This window comes from Gastrolobium bilobum, unplaced genomic scaffold, assembly GCF_033153095.1.
Source record: "Gastrolobium bilobum isolate Gb01-03AN ecotype WA unplaced genomic scaffold, APGP_CSIRO_Gbil_v1 utg2146, whole genome shotgun sequence".
NCBI classification, from domain to species: domain Eukaryota; kingdom Viridiplantae; phylum Streptophyta; class Magnoliopsida; order Fabales; family Fabaceae; genus Gastrolobium; species Gastrolobium bilobum.
The window spans coordinates 74,625-92,741 of record NW_026896512.1 but is presented as its reverse complement, the minus strand read 5'-3'; the positions used below and the strand labels follow the sequence as shown (position 1 = coordinate 92,741).

General features: G+C 37.4%; 1 protein-coding gene across 4 annotated transcripts; it reads right to left on the bottom strand.

Annotated features, from left to right (window-relative positions):
• Positions 1-268: 268 nt before the first annotated feature.
• LOC133300164 (serine/threonine-protein kinase 1) lies at positions 269-17,190 on the bottom strand. Of its 4 annotated transcripts, none has more exons than XM_061499665.1 (18): positions 16,366-17,190; positions 16,166-16,254; positions 15,945-16,052; positions 11,176-11,283; positions 10,861-10,951; positions 9,180-9,232; positions 8,285-8,347; positions 7,064-7,108; positions 6,716-6,751; positions 5,755-5,810; positions 4,851-4,932; positions 3,910-4,038; positions 3,578-3,725; positions 2,073-2,193; positions 1,651-1,876; positions 1,154-1,354; positions 977-1,065; positions 269-728 (listed from the first exon to the last, which is right to left on the bottom strand). In XM_061499665.1, exons 1-18 carry the CDS (start codon positions 17,153-17,155, stop codon positions 629-631), a joined length of 2,535 nt encoding a protein of 844 aa, XP_061355649.1. In that variant the 5' UTR covers positions 17,156-17,190; the 3' UTR covers positions 269-628. The 4 variants fall into 4 exon arrangements, with proteins under 4 accessions (XP_061355649.1, XP_061355650.1, XP_061355651.1 ...); XM_061499666.1 differs by having other exon boundaries at positions 977-1,062; XM_061499667.1 differs by having other exon boundaries at positions 2,073-2,190.
• Positions 17,191-18,117: the final 927 nt, after the last annotated feature.

The following is an 18,117-nucleotide window of genomic DNA, read 5'->3' as shown; positions in this document are numbered from 1 at the left end:
AACATTATGTGAGAAGATTGCTTGCAAGTTACATTGCAATTTAAGAGAAGGAACCTCTCCTGTCTATTAATAAGGTTCCACGTACTTCTCTTAAAGCTGCTCTTTGTTTTATAATAATAATAATAATAAATAAATAAAAATTGTGATATGTTTTTTGAAAAATTGTGCATGACACATGAACACAAACCTTAATTCTGATATGCGAATCCAAACGGAACCACTGAACGAAACTCGAGAAAACCTCCATCTTGTGATTGAAGTATGGGTACACAAAGTTCTTGAATTACTCCAAAAATCCCACTAGTGATTACAGCATGTGTACGTGCAACATTATTAGTTGATAGATATAAGATACACAATATTTACATACAAATATGTTACAGCTTACTTAAACCCTATTCTTCTAGGGTTTACTTAAATACAGACTCAGAAAGTGAAAAGAAACTAGCAAACCTTGAGTACCAATCACACAACCATACACCTTGAAAAACAAAAAAAAACTATTGCTTCTCTGCCATTAATCTGTAAGAAATTATCATATCAATGGGACAAGAAACGGCACAGGTGATTTTTGCAGCCAGTAAGGGTAGGGGATTTAGACTAAAGGCAATAAGATCTATCTACCTTCCTACAACCGAAGAATGGTTCGAAGTGTGTCAGAGAGATTTTGAATGGTCCGCTGCTCCTGCGTTGCTTGCAGCTCCTGCAGTGGCATATCTTCGTAACACCTAGTAACAAGAGAAGCAATTACGTTAAGAATAATCACGTTTAAATAGAAACCCAATACAAAATGCCCAGGAGGAGATGAAAGGAATCATCAGATCAGAAATCAAATGCCCCAATATGTGCTTTCTTGACACAAGCACAAAGAGGTGAAAACCTATATAGTTATCCAATTCAAGCATTTGCAATTTTGCACAAATAAACAACAATTTTTTTCAAGTAAATGTGGTAAAATTGGGAGAAAGGGACATACATCTTATGGTAAGCTAAAGCCTGTGCCAAATTCAATAGAGTAGAACTTGATGTTAATCTTTGGTAAATGCTAGGAGGAAGTGGCATCTGCTGCATGTCAATAGTAAACAAATATAAATGACTGTAAGAAGTTCACAATGCATAAAAAGCACGCGAACACACACACAGACACAGTCACCTCATTTAATCCTCTCCGGCCCTTTTTGGACTGTCCATCACCACTAAAAAGCTCTTGCAATGCTTCCACTGTTCCAGTTCCACTGGTATCCTGTTGCATGCCACCAAGCACGTTGTCTGACAGGAGAGCAATAGGTGATATATCTGTTGCCCTTAAGAATGGGATGGGCACTGTATTACCAGCAGCATAAATTGACCAAAGCTGCAATAGCAAAAATATTTAAACAGATGAGAAATCTTAGACTGTAGTCTCACAAGAGACATTCATGAAGGCCATAAAAGAATGCAAAAGATACGGATATATACATATAAAGAGCCAGATATTTGCCAAGCAAATGATGCAGGAAGATTAAACAATGTCCTTATACCTCTTAAAAATCTCAAAACAGTGACTCCAATAACCAAAAACACAGAATCTCTGCTCAAAAGGAGTGATCTCATAGGAGAATATTATGTTTGACCGCAGTAGGAGATATATAAATCAAATTACAAAAATACCTTATCTTGTAAAGCAAATGCTTTGCGGCTGACTGTTTCATTCTTCGGTGTGCTAGTGCTTATATCACTTCTAATTCCAGCTTGTGCTTGATGACTACCTTCTGTTGTGAGGTTCTGCTCAGTTGAATTACTTAAACGAGGTAAAGACAATTGTATGGTATCTGTAGTAGAACTAGATCCTCTAAAAGAGGCAGTGTTCGTTTCACCAACTTTTTGACTCTCAATCCTAAGATATTATCCACAGGAAACATTAGCACACGAGAGGAATCAAAAGCAAAAGGAAGAGAGGGGCTCTGATAAGTGCATGATGTATATTTTACAAGTTTGCACAAGCTAAGACTATTTAAATTAAGGTGACAGAATGACAAAGAAATGCTTTCTCTAAAAATATAGGCAGCAGAGGTAAACAGATAGGTAAGTACCCAGGGTCAGCCAATCTGCCTCCAGTGTCACTGGTGAGAGCAGATAAGGAATCTGAATCTGCATCCTGTGTGATCTTATGTAATTCATCTCCGTGGACTATTACAGTGCCAAAATTGCCTGCTAATAATCCACATAAATCACAATATTTCACCCAGAAAAAAAAAGCACTTCAAAAAAAACAATAACTTCATTTCTCCAAGTTTAAGAAGTATATAGACTTTAGAAAAGATTAAAGGAAAGAAAAAGAGAGAAGAGAAAAATTTGAATTTTTAAAGGAAGAGAAAATTTGAATTTTTTGTTTCTCAAGAATTTTATTTCTTCTTTACTTTTGTCTCCATTTTCTCTTCAACCAAACAAGAGGAAATGTCAACAACAACTATATCCCAAACAAACAAGAGAAAATATCAAACTTTTAAAATTTTCTTTCCTCCCTACTTGCTCTTTCTCAATCCAAACATAGGTTAAGTGACAACAACTACAAAGACAACACAACCCAATCAGATTTAATATAAGTAGATGCTCGGTCTGGGCAGCCGGAAAGTAGCATGGTGACAATTGAGGTCAGGATTGAACCTAGTAATCCCTGACTACAGTGGCATTCATGGTAACACCTGGTCTACATCCCATGTGGCATAACCACACGAAGTTTACAAAATAACCACTACCCAGATTATTTGGTAAAATTGAAAAAAAATATAAATAAACAAAATAAACAACATAGTGCTTGAATAATATATAATACAATTATATCCAAACAAGTATAACTGTAGTTGAAGATGACAGCATAGGAAAAATCATATACCATATACAATGGTTCAGCCGGAAAAGGTACAATATATGAGATAAACTTTCATAAACCCAGTAAAAGAAGCATTTCTAATAGTTATGAGAGATTTCAACATAAACACACATTCGCTCTAAATACAAGCATGAATGAATGCAATAACTTTTGTTTGTCCACACAGAAGCTCCTCCTTGCAGACAGCCACACCAGTCACCCACTTGCCCTTTGCCCTCCCACCCACATCCTCACCCTAAAAAACTATAAGCTAAAAGTTAAAGTCGAAAAAATTAACTATCATAATTCATACAATATCCCAGCAATAGACTGAGGATTGAAGTAAAGCCTCTAACACTATATTTCAAACATACAAAAATATGATTTTGTTATTATGAGTAGTTAATAATAATAATTAAAAAAAAAAAAGTTAAATACATTTGACAACTGCTTGTAATCAGAATGACAACCAAACCAGTCCATCAATGGCTAAGCAATTGTGCTTAAAAGCTAGGTTCAAGACCACAAATATGCAAAAAGGTGGTCAAACTAAGTCCAACCAGACCAATCATTGTCAATTTCAGCAGACTATGAAGTGGCAATTTTTATGCCCACTGCCTATTCAAAGCCCAATTTCTTCCACCATATAATGCAAAACACATACTTTAAGCAACCCTTACAAAAAAAGTTCAGTCAAGCAATGGATGAGATGCAAGAAACACAAACCGTCACTTGTGTCCACATCTTCCACCTTATGCAGCTTCCTCATAGTCCCATGTGACGAAAGATCAGCAGCCCCTTCAACCCCTATGTTATGAGGTCTGGATGGAACAGTATCTCCATATTCGTCATTTAGCTTTGAGGCTAACGTTGACTGTTTCAGATTAAGAACATGTATTACACAGAAAATTACTTCCTTCTTATTTGGAATTTTCAAATCTAGGAGGTAGATGAGATGAAAGAGTCTGAGTAGATGTGCACATGTGCATGTGTGTAAGAGAGCCTGAAGACAAAGAGAAGGAGAGAGAATGAGAGGAAGGGAGGAATTTTAGCCATACCTGATCTCCCAATGCAGCTGGAGCAAGAGTTTGCACCTGCAAAGCCATTGAAGCCCTCATTTGCCTTGCCTTTTCTAGTTTTGGCAACATTGCAGCAGATCCAGTTTTCCATTTTTCAAAGAATTTGTGCTACATAGCCACAGAAAAGAACCTTGACTCAATGGAAATACAACAATTAAAGAAAGCAAATATGCAATTGCAGATTAGATAGGCATAAACCAAATTAATTTGGTATTTAATAAAGGCATACATATGGAGTTGTCTAGCCACCCATTATGGCTCAAATCACAGGAACTGTAAAAACTTCAGGTCTAATATGATACCAGGCTCTAATTTTAGTACTTTCATGCATAAACTAAATAGTAAAATTAAACCAATATTGTACACATTTTTTAACCAACAGATATATTAGTGAATATACTTATGTCTATATTTTTTTATAACTAATATTGTTTATCATTGCTTCAAAGAAATCAACTATCAAATTATAACATAGTTAACAACATATTAAGGGATACAAATTGTTTTTTTATTTAAGTTTTCCTATATAAAGTTAAAAAAAAAAGTTATTCATTTGCAATACCATTTTTTCTCAAAGAAGGATTAATACCTTAAATAATAAACATATATCTTTATGAATTAACATATACTCAGAGAAGGATTAATAGTTTAAATTTTATTCCTCGCAAAAAAGAAGCAAAATAGAGTCATCAAGACAATAAGCTTCACCAATCCCTCAGCTTTATACCTAGCCATTCGCCATCTATTCCTATCAAGAAGCTTCTAAATCTCCCAAAATACAGATTGACTTCATCTCTTCTTTATGTTACTCACTTTTTCTCCTTTCTCACTACTTTTTAACTTACAAGGATAGCTCTGAACAAATTCAAGACTCCTAATAGCCACTAAATTTTCATTAGAAACAATATTTATTAGCATACCTTCAACATCTCAGATGCTGTAGGGCGGAGACGAGGCTCTTTGGTCAGGCACTTTGCAACAAAATCATGGAAATACAGAGACCTACAAAAGAAAAACAAATTAAAAACATTGTCATACACAAATGTATAATCACTGAATTGAGACACTATCTTGAACACCACTAAGATATGGGCACCATGAAAATGACAGCAGTACATCAAGAGAAACTTTACTAACTAGCACACATGATCAGGGTAATTTATATTGTGTTTATACCATTAGGCAAACAAATCACCAAACTTGTATTCTTTCTTTCTTTTTTTTGTATAAAGAAATTTCATTAAGCCAAAGAGAAAAAATAACAATGAATTTGGAGTATAAGGAGTCCTCCTCAACAAAAAAAATGCCGACCCTATATTCTTACTCCTTAATGCATAAAAGTGTACTACCATTTCAATGAATGTGTTAGATTCACAGAAGGGAAGGAGCAAATGTGTTTACAAGATTTTGTTCAAACTTTAAATGTAACTTAAGTAGGTCAATAAAAGAGGTTCTTGCTTATACATAACTTAAGCATCTATCTTAAAGACAACTAATAAGAGATAGCACAAGTTCTCACTTTTACCATACAAGAGGTTTCAATTTAACATGACATCTTAATATAGAGTGTCTTTTAAGATTATAATGAAGTCTAAAAGTGAAAGATTGTATAGTACAAGTATTGCAGAAAACAGTGACTCGGCACTGACTTCATAAAAGACAAAACAAGCATAATATATAATATAGCACGAGGAAAAAGATCACTAGGATTATCTAAACCAAACCAAATAGCATTCTAGATCATCAAAAAGTAACTCTTCAAGCTCACTGATTCACAAATTAGCTGCTAAAGTATAGCTTGGATATTATAGTATAGAAATAAACCATTTTTCTTTGTCCTCAAGCATTGGAGCTGGTTCGATGGATATCATGAATAAAACCTACAAAAAAACAAAAGATACATCATTATACAATTTACCCCAAATAAATGAAAATAAAGCATGCCATTATAACTAAAAATGTAAATTTAAAACTCATTGGATCTCTTCTAACAAATGTTATTCTTGTAATTTTTTTTGAACAACAATCAATTACTTTGTGTTTTGGAGCCACAACGCAACCAATTGCAGTTCATTTAGACAAGTCTATTGATCAATGGTTCATCAAATAACATAAATAGCAATAACACAAATGAAACCTTCCTCTGAATATCTCAAAGAAGTAGGCAAGATTCTCTCTATTTTTATTTTATTTTAGGTTGGTCAGTATGCAGTAGCTTGTAAATTTTCGCTGCCCATGTTGCATGACCTTTGGAGTTTTTAATGAATCATGGTTACCCTTTGTATTTGGAACAGATTTTATTGTATAGTTTCAGATAAACATGATTGCAAGCTAGGCTTAGGACATAATTATACAAAGAAATTTGTCAGATTTCAGACTCGGGCCCTTCGAAAATTGGCAAAATTAAGGCCCAGGCTCAGGCCTAGCACTATGATAAGCTCCAGTATCAGAAGCTTTTGAAGAAGCATAAAGGGCTAAGCCTTATGGAAGTGTGCAATTAACCAAGTTCTTCAGAGTACATTCCCTCTAACCAATTGCGTGTCAGTTGTCACTTCTATTTATCTTAGTTACTCTTCTGTTTCTCCGTCCTAATTCACCTACTCGAAAATAAAAATTCCTCCCAGCTGACAAACATGTAACAGTGGACGAAATGATAAATCCTCTGAACATTATATGAACATCAATATAAATTATCAGTTAAACATTACTTAAGAGAAAGAAGGAGGGAAGAGATATTATTTTATTAATAAAACAGTCAATATCAAATAAGTACAAAGTTACTAACCCTCATCGGATGCACGTCTGATCTTGGAGGCATACCCTGGAAATTATGGTAACAGAATTTAAGCATATACAAGCATGAGAATGAGTGAATTTTTTTAATAAGCATCGGGATAAAGAAAGAGACCTAACATAAAGCTTCCACTTAATAACATGAGCTGATACCATAAATAACAGTATATAGACAACAACCCAACAACATAAACTTATAATAAACTTTCCTTCATGGAATTCCTGTAATAGGAGTGGGGACCCAGATGATTTTGGGTACCCAGAAGGGAGCTTGAGCACAAACTAATATAAGTTGTTCCCTGCACCACCTTAGAATCACCCAAGAAAGAACAGAAAATACCTCAGCCATTTCAATTGCAGACACACCAAGAGCCCACACATCTACCTGAAAAACATGGTTAAATAAATAAAACCATATCATATACAGGTGAGTCCAATTATCTAATTATGCAATACTTCATATTAGAACTATGTACTTATCTTGACATTGATTAATGATATATTGTAAGAAGAAATAGAACTGAATCAAAATATTACTGATCCTTTTCCAAGTTTCCTGATATAAAAGTAACCTAGCTTAGAAACTAACATCATTACTGGCCTAGTTTTCTATTGATAAATTAGTATTTTCTAATATGTACCAGATAAATTACAAAGTCAATGGTTCTAGAAAAGTTCCAATGAGAGTATTCACAATTTTACTTCAGTATTATATTGCTCGATACATTCACAGATAATTTAATAATTTCATCTTCTCGAATGATTGCCATGAATATTTCCAGTTCTTGATCTTCATTCTCACCACTAATTTTACATTTTCCGCAAGGGAAGAGACACAACTCAGTAACTCACATGCCTATACTGTCATGATATCTCACATCTCCGGTGTCTCACATCATAAAGAAGTGCCGACTAGGTTTTAACAAGATATTTTGATTACTGTATGACTGCTTATTCATTCATAGTAATTTGTTCTCAGGTTTTTCACTAGAATGCAGACACTAAAAAAATAGCAACTTCTTGTACAAGGTTTCAAAGAATAACATTTCTAACCAGAGATGAACTGTAATCATACTTTGTATACAATTAGTTACTATTCATTACGACCACTTCCCTCAAAATTCAAAGCCATTTGCATTCCTGTTTCTGATTATCTGAACCACTAACTTACGGAAACTGCATAATATTGTAATTTCCATTTCAATACAATTCCTCCATTCACTTTCCCACGAATAATTATTTCATTGCTTATCAAGCATCCAAGAAATAAAATCAACACTATCACATTTTGAACGAGGTCCAAGAAGGAAGAAAAATCTTGAAACTCACAAATATTTAAAAAAAAATCCTTTCTTCAATTGAAAATAAAACTTACTATATATATGCACGTATATATGCTGTAGTCAGGCAATATAGCACAACTGTTTTTTACTACTAACCTAAGAACCATCTACAGACTACAGAATAAGAAAAAGGAGAAGCAAATGGAAATAAAGCAAGGAGGAGATGCATTAGTGGCAACTAAGAAAACCAGGTTGGCAAATTCTGGAAAGCACAATACCTTTCCATCATACCGACTTTCTTGAATAACTTCCGGAGCCATCCAATGGGGGGTTCCAATGAACTACAAGCACATTAAACTAAAACATCAAAAGTCCTGCAGGATAAAAGAATGAATAACATGTCCATATAAAAAACACAAAAAACACCTCAATGCAAGTCAAATGCAGTAACTAGTTATTGGGAAAATACTTTGAATATATAAGTGCATGTCACTTTCAAGAAGTAATTATAACGAGACTGAGAACAACTCGAAGGTCACAAAAAGTTTTTGCACACAGAAACTAGGATGGGGAATTGAACATGTCCTCCAGTACAAATTATTCAGAACTACATGGCTACATGCACCAAAAGATTGAGTAAAAAATACTAGAACCAATCAACTTTTTTTATTGATTGGTGCACACTTGTAACCAAAGCCAATGCCACTGTCAGGAACTCGGGATATTCATGTAGCGGCAGCAGTGCACAAAAGACAATAATCTCCATCTCAATTTAAGGGTACAATTGGGTTGGAAAGAACACATACCTTAAATAAGCAAACACAATATAAATATGCAGGGACAGATGTTTGTTAGCTAGAAGAAAATCAGAGATGGATGTCTAGAAACAGTTTATTCAAACAAAAAACATAAAGATATGCAGTCACCACGTAGGCTGAGCACTTAATAGCAACCTTTCACTTTTGCTCTAATTTAATATTTATTCCAAAATTGAAATACAGTGACGCAAGTTAAAATAGTTTATTCTTGACCTTGCTATTTAATCAAAAATAAATAATCTTACATCTAAACCATAACTTTGGCCTCTAAGCTTTTAAAACAATGTTCCTATTTCTCACATCACATATTATCTGACTCAATATCATTCAAATAATAGGTTTACACAACAACTACCGTATTGCGCTTTGACATAGTCCTCGTAAGCTGTGCAGCAACACCAAAATCCCCTGCTCATTGTCAACCAGGATTCTTAATCAGTCTGTTGTCATAAGTCCAAGAATAATAATGCCTTAGATATGAAATCCAAATTTAAACAAATGCAGAAAGCATGGGTGAAGTGAACATACATAGAGAAATTCTTACATGTACATAGAGAATTGCTTGTTACAATATCTTCCTCCAATTTCCTAGAAGCCTAATTACCAGTCAATTTTAACCTCGATATACAGAACAAAATCCACCTCATAACATGCTGCTGACAACTAAATTTAAATGCATTGACTATCAAATAATAAATTTGTAGTACATTCCAGAGTTTTTGAAGTCATCAGCATTAAACTTGGAGATGTCTGTAAATTTAATCTTTGTATAGGAAGTGATATTAAAATATGAAAATCTGAATGCTATCAATCTTATTTTTAGTTAACATTGGAATAACTAGGAACGGAAGAAAGCGTTAATTGTTAACAAATAAAATGTCAGGTTCTCCTTCCAAAATCCTAATATTGGTGCGTGCATGGGCAAGCACCTATTAGAAGATATATTACTATTAACAACTGTACTTACTCAAAAGATAAGGACAGCTCTAATTGTAAACACCATGATGAATTAAGACCAATCAATTGAAAATTTTAATTCCATGTGAAGAATATTAGCCTTATCTTTCAATATAAGGGGACCCAACCACATGACCATTTTGTAGTTACATTAAGTATGGAAATTAGAAGGCACGCTTACAGCAATGGTAAAGCTACTCCTTTGTGACCGAAAGGTTACGAGTTCAAATCCAAGAAACAGTCTCTTTACAAATATACAAGGGTAAGGCTGCATACAAGAATTGTCCTCACCCCTACCCTCGCTAGTCGAGATTTAATGGGGCGTGGTTTATTAAGTATGAAAATTATCTACATGCAATCACTCATTCGTAGAAGAAATAGCTTCTAGAGGGTATCTTATACGATAGTTTAACACGAAGAGTAGTTGTTCTATCCATCCATCTAAATTAGGGGTGTCAAAACATGTTGACACGACACGAATACATCAACACGAACACGACACGAATTTTTATTCGTGTCAAAATCTTCAACACGAACATGACACGAATTTTTTGCAAGTTGACACGACACAAATAACACGCAAAATAGGGGTCAAAACGGTAATTGACCAAAAAAATAAAGAAAATGGAATGAAATTTTAAAAAAAATAATTAAAATAATAATAATAAATAATTAAAAAAATACACGTCAACACGGATTTGACATGCGACACAAATTTTTTGCAGGTCATTTTTCCCAACACGAACATGACACGAATTTTTTTGTGGGTCAACCCAAACACAAATTTTTGTGTCGTTCACGGGTCGACCCACGTGTCATAACCTGTTTTGACACCCCTGATCTAAATCATATAAGCTAAGACATTGCTGCTACTTGCTAAATGAGAATTCAATGAAAAATTACAACACAAATGAGTGAATTTAACATTTATTTGAGAAGGGGGAAAAAAGAGACAACTTATTGAATGTATAATATTGATGCTTTTCATGTGCTAGAAAACATGATAATCATCAGCAATGATCATTAAATAGATAAGAGCACTTCAGCTGATGTTGCACAAATATAACTAGTGTCCTCACCTAGCTTGACATCTCCTTGCTCAGTCAACAAGATATTCCCACCTTTAATGTCCCTATGGACTTTGAAAATTGAGTGCAAATAGTCAAGTCCCTGCACATAATTAAGGAAAACATTAGAAAACAAAAACATACAGACACACACACAGCAGAAAACTTGGTACAAAAAATTCTGATAAACTATTTTGTTCTCCAAAATCTATTTGCAGCAATCAAGAACATCTCAGCTGAAATCTTTAGAAGAGGTTACAGGAAAAATCAACAAATAGGATATAATCAGTCAATACATCCAGTGCTTATCCAGTCAATCAACTATACCTTCAGTGCTTCTCTACAGATATATGCTATTTGACCCTCATCCAGTGATTCATCAGTCACATTCATCAGATCGGCAACACTTCCACCGCCACAGTACTCCATCACTATCTGCCAAAAATCTTAATCAGAATTCAGAAACACTTGAATATAAAATAATATGTTGTGTATTGATCTGTGTCAGAGAGTTACAATATATAGAGACCCTAATGGGCTTAAGTGAAAGGCCCAAACCTAATCCTAATACAGTCAGAATACAGTCAGAATATTTACGGATAAGATGGTATCCAATCATATCTAATCATATCATATCTAATATTCTAACACTCCCCCTCAAGCTGGTGCGTATATATTATGAGCACCAAGCTTGTTACAAATGTATTCAACCCGAGGACCTCTAAGAGCTTTAGTGAAAACATCCGCTAGTTGATCAGAGGAGTTGACGAAAGCAGTCTTGATTTCTCCTGACTGAAGCTTTTCTCGAATGAAGTGACAATCAATCTCTATATGTTTGGTCCTCTCATGAAAGACAGGATTAGAGGATATATGTAGCGCAGCTTGAGTATCACAGATGAGTGTCATGGGTTGTTTCTGTTCACAAAGATGAAGCTCCTGAATCAACTGCTTTAACCAGACTAACTCACAGGTAGCATTTGCCATTGCACGATACTCAGCTTCTGCACTAGATCGAGCAACAACAGGTTGTTTCTTGCTCTTCCACGAAATTAAGTTTCCTCCAAAGAAGACACAATAGCCAGAAGTAGAGCGCCTGTCCGAGGGTGATCCTGCCCAATCAGCATCTGAATAACCACAAATTTTTGTATTTCCCTGATCTGAATACAACAAACCTTTTCCTGATGCTCCTTTGATGTATCGGAGGATCCTCACAGCAGCATCCCAATGTGAATCACAAGGGGAATCAAGAAACTGACTAGCCGTACTAACAGCGAAAGAAATATCTGGCCTAATCACAATAAGATAGTTAAGCTTCCCAATTAGCCTCCGATAACGTCCAGGATCAGATAACGGCTCCCCCTGTCCGGGTAATAACTTGACATTAGGATCCATAGGTGTATCAACTGGTTTACTCCCCAACATACCAGTTTCTTCTAGGATATCCAAGGCATATTTCCTTTGACAGATAGAAATGCCCTGTCTGGATTGCGCCACCTCAATTCCCAAGAAGTAATGCAGCTTCCCAAGGTCCTTTGTTTGAAATGTACTAAACAAATGCTGTTTTAACTGACGAATTCCGTCTTGATCACTTCCGGTGAGAATGATGTCGTCAACATAGACTAACAAATAGATACACTTATCAGGAGATGTAATCCTATAAAACACAGAATGGTCAACTTTACTGCGGATTAAGCCAAACGCCTGAACAGCAGAACTGAAGCGACTGAACCATGCTCGAGGAGACTGCTTGAGACCATATAAGGATTTCCGAAGACGACACACCTTTCTAGACTCCCCTGAGCAACAAAACCAGATGGTTGCTCCATGTAAACTTCGTCTTGTAAATCACCATGAAGAAAGGCATTTTTGATGTCAAGTTGAAGGAGTGGCCAGTGACGAACAGCAGCAAGGGCAAGAAAGAGACGGACTGACGCCATCTTAGCGACCGGAGAAAATGTATCGCTATAATCAAGGCCAAAGATTTGAGTAAAACCCTTGGCAACTAAACGTGCCTTGAGACGATCAATATGGCCATCAGGTCCAACTTTCACAGTAAAAACCCAGCGACAACCAACTATAGATTTCTCTGGAGGAGCAGAAACAAGGTCCCAAGTGCCATTGGAATGAAGTGCAGTCATCTCATCAAGCATTGCTTGGCGCCACCCTGGGTGGGAAAGTGCTTCACCTGTGGTTTTAGGAATAGAAATAGAAGAAAGACTAGAAACAAAGGTGAAATGAGGTGAAGAAAGACCGTCATAACTCAAAAAGGTATAAAGAGGATAAGGGTTACGAGTAGTACGTGTACCTTTTCTTTGAGCAATGGGAAGAGTCTCTGATGGAGGATCCGGAGGGGAAGAAGCAACAGCAGTGGGCGATGAGTCAGCAAGAGTCGAGTCGACAGGAGGCACAGTTTTGCGACGCTGATAGGTGAGAAGTGGACGGTCCTCAGGTATAGAAGCAATAGGTTGCTCATCTGGAATAGAAGCACCTGCAGCTGGCAAAGACAAGTCAAGAAAAGGGACAGGAAGTACATGATCAACCTGTGACATCTGAGATGGGATAGAATTAAAGGGTTGTTGATCAAGAAAAGTGACATCAGCGGAAACTAAGTAACGCTTAAGGTCGGGAGAATAACAACGATAACCCTTTTGAAGACGAGAATAACCAAGAAAGATACACTGAAAGGCTTTGGATGTTAACTTATCCTTACCAGGAGTGAGATCATGAACAAAACAAGTACAACCAAAGACATGTGGAGTTAGAGGATAAAGAGGAACATCTGGAAGCAATAGATTATAAGGAATGTCATTGTGGAGCACAGATGAAGGCATGCGATTGATGAGAAAACAAGAGATGAGTACAGCATCTGCCCAGAAGTGAAGGGGAACCTGCATATGAATAAGAAGGTTACGGGCAGTTTCAATGAGATGTCTGTTTTTACGTTCAGCCACCCCATTTTGTTGTGGAGTGTGAGGACAAGTAGTTTGATGTAAAGTACCTTGTGTGGCCAAGAAATTAGAAAAATCAATAGAAACATATTCCTTAGCATTATCACTACGTAGAATACGAATAGAAACACCAAATTGAGTATGGATCTCAGTAGAAAACTTTTTATAAATTGAAAATAACTCGGAACGATTTTTCATTAAATAGGTCCAAGTGCAACGGGAAAAATCATCAATAAAGGTAACGAAATACCGAAAACCTAAGACAGACAAGGTACGACTTGGACCCCAGATATCTGAATGAACAAGAGAGAAAGGGGCATCAGCTCGTTTATTGACTCGACTGGCAAAAGAGGAGCGTGTATGCTTCCCTTGTTGACATGACACACAATCTAAAGACTGAAGACCGGACAAAAGAGGAACCATTTTCTGCAACTTTGAAAGACTTGGATGACCAAGGCGACTGTGGATAAGTTGTGGAGATTCTGTGAGAGAGCATGCTACTGAAGGACGAGGCACATCCAGATAATAAAGCCCCCGTGACTCACGACCCACTCCAATCATTTTCCCCGTACCCGGATCCTGCACAGAAACAGAATGGTTAGAGAAAGTAATGGTGCAAGTGAGGGAGTCGATCAACTTACTAATAGAAATTAAGTTATAAGGGATGCCAGGAATGTAATAGACAGATGTCAGGGCCAAGGTAGAGGTCGGACGAGCTTGTCCAATCCCACGAACTGGGGCTTTGGTTCCATCCGCAAGGGTAAAAGACGGTAAATGATCAGAATAAGTAAGAGATGTAAAGAGTTCCTTATTACCACAGAGATGATCGGTAGCTCCGGAGTCAAATATCCAAGTGCCAAGTGATGTAGAATGAGAAACACAAGCAACGGGATTACCAGTATAAGGCTGAGACTGAGGAGAAGCCTTCCTGAGAGGGGTTTGGAGTGCAGCATAGTCCGAACCTGAACCAAATGATGCATTGTCTGACTGAGCTATATTTGCAACAATAGAAGGAGAGTTAACCTCCGAGAGATCAGGAGATGCTGCTGCCATTTAAAGATAAAATATAAAAGCCGTAAACGAAGACAAACGATATCCAATCAAGAAGAACCACGCGTCTAAGGTCAGACCCACAGAGAAACAATCACAGATCCAGAAAGGGGAGGAGAAGGCGAGCTTCTCTGTCCAAGACCGGTCGGAAAAAGCCGCCGGAATAGTGCTCACGCGCCGGCAGAAGGTGGCGCGTGAAGCCCACGCGCAGAGAAGACAGGTGGCGCGTGACGGCGCATGGGAGATGCGTTGCTGACCGGACCACCACAGACCTGGTCGCCGGGAAGAGAGGGTCCTGATCGCGTGAAGTTTGGTCGGAAAAGTCGCCGGAAAAAGTCTCCGGTTGCCTGAACAGTGATTCTGACGGCGGGCGGTGGTTCCGGTGGCCGTCGGAGGTGCTGACGCGTTTGGAAAAATCACTCAGAGGCTGTTTACAGCCCTAAAAGGCTTGCCGGAAGGACGCACGGCAAGAAAGAGGACTCCTAAGCAGTGGGCTTAGGTTTTAAAGCAAAAAACAAGGTTTCTAAGCGGAAGCGAGGGTTCCCAGAACGAAAGAGCTCTGATACCAACTTGAATATAAAATAATATGTTGTGTATTGATCTGTGTCAGAGAGTTACAATATATAGAGACCCTAATGGGCTTAAGTGAAAGGCCCAAACCTAATCCTAATACAGTCAGAATATTTACGGATAAGATGGTATCCAATCCTATCTAATCATATCATATCTAATATTCTAACAGAAACCATATTCTAACAAGAAAAATCAGACACGTCATTTGCATTAAGAAAGTTTATACAAAAGAGGTAGGGAGTAGGTAAGCACATCAGTTGAAAATCAGGATTGAAAAAAGGGGTCCTAGTGAAAGAAACAATAACAAACAAAAGCCAAACAAGAAAAAGATTGCCTGTCTCTCATCATATTTATCAAAGACATCCCTCCAAAAAAATCATTAGCTAATCACCATAACCATAAGGAAGCTCACACAAACAGAACACATCATTACTCGCAAGTAACTAGAAAACTCTCAATCCAGAAAGAGTTTCAAAAATACAGTGCCATATGAACAATGAGTTCAGGTTAGAAAAGACTTCTTACCCAAAGATACTCTTCTCCTTGATAGCTTCCAAGATAACGGACAACATTCGGATGATTACATTGTTGTAACATCTCAATCTCACCACGGATTTCCTCATATCCCTCCTCCTAATAAGCACAAGAATCATCTTCGTTCATTGGCAACAGCTCAAACTCAGTCTAACTAATCAAATGACCGAATGCAAGTATCTAATCTGAACATAAAAAGAACAGAAACTCACCCCTTCAGATAATGATATGACTTTGATAGCAACCATCTCTGAGGTTCTAAAATCCCTAGCTTTGTAAACAGCCCCATAGGACCCCTTCCCTGCCATCCATCACCCACGAAAACCAAACTTCAACAACACCATTGTTACAACAATTCAAAATACGTAATCCATTAGAAATGAAAAGCACGAGTGAATATAAAAGTACCTACCAAGTTCGTTGAGCAATTCGTACTTGGTCGTAGGATCCTCTCTGATAACACTATCAGGGATCGAACTCGACGATACCTTGGTCGTTACTAATTGCTGCCTACCCTCCTCGTTATGCGAGGATCCACTTCCCTTCCTCTGCTTCCCGAATCCAACTTCTCCCACAGCTTGCATGCTCGCCACCGCCCTCTCCATCGTCGAACTGCCGCCGCTGCCACTCGTCCGCCGCACCACCGTTCCGCTTACAGTCTCTCTCTCGCCGGACCTCACCGTCGAACGCACAACAAAGGTTGAAAAACCTCCGCTGTCTTCTCCGTCGTCTTCATCATCAACCTCGCCGCCGCCGAGCCTGTTCATAGGACTCGCCTGAGAATAACTCCGACCCTTCCAGGTCGACCCCGCCGGTGAAGCCAATCCTGAAGAAGACCGATCGCGCTGCCGGCTCCGATCGGTCTTCACGATCACGGTGCCAAAATCGCCGGAATTTTCGTCGTCATCGTCGTAGTCGTAGTCCAGCGGCGCTCCGCCGCCGAAGTCCTTGGGGAGGCGCTTGAGGAGCGGAGGGAGAGACGAATCTTCGTCGTCGTCGTCATCGCCGCCAACGCCGTGGCCGTTGTCTTTGTAGACCATTGTCGCGTACGGATCGTCCTGTGGTCCCGCGCTTCCGGATTTCCGCCGCCGGTAGGTTCCGCCGTCGTCATCTTCTTCATCGTCGTGGACCACGAAGGTGGAATATATCTCGGATTTAGGTCGGGTTTTCCGGGTCCCAGGGGAGAAGGAGCTCCGATCCATATTTCAGAACTACGAGGAAACACAGTGAAGAAGAAATCAATTGGTCGGAACTTGCTAGCACTGGCACTGATGCAGAATGCATGTAATGTCAATGGGCTTTCAATGGGCCAGTTCAGTTTTGGGCTACTCTGTCTTACATGTATGCGCATTTCATGGACTCCCCACAAGCCTACAAGTCAAAAAAGCGAAAGAAAAAAAAAATAATAGTTGTGATAATTATATATGAAATCAATATATATCTTAGAAATATATTGTAATTAGGGTTTCCTTATTTCTTACGTAATTAGGGTTTTCTTATTTCTTTTGTATTAGGTTTGGGCTTAGCCCATTAGAGTGTCTATATATTGTACATTCTTCATCATATCAATACATACATATAGTTTATTTCAAATGTTCCTCTCTTCTCTCTCGTTATTTAACAATATATATATAGGAAAAATATTTCTCCGGCAACTTGAGATAAGTTTATCTCCGGTCACCCCAAAACTACGTTGTTTTGTTTATTTTTTCCCTTATATTAATTGATTCATCTTTGAATGGTTATGATTCTCTTTTTCTCTCTCTTCCTTTATCACCATTGATACATCTTTGTACTGTTATGATTTAGTAGTCGGAGATAACTTTATCTCCGGCAGCTTGAGAAATGATAAGCCATATATATATATATATATATATATATATATATATATAGGGTTTGTTTTTTCTAAAGTTACTTTAGATAATTTTATCTAATGTTCATCGAAACGACGTCGTTTTGGGACGAAAATCATGGTATTTTTGTAATTTTAATTTATTTCAGGGTTATAATAGTCTTTATCATTCTAATTTTTTAATTTTCCAACCTCAAAACGATGTCGTTTCGATGAACATTAAACAAAGTTGTCTAAAGTAACATCAGAAACTTTTTTCCTATATATATATAGTAAAATCATTTCTGCAGTCGCTTTAGCAACAACAGGTGT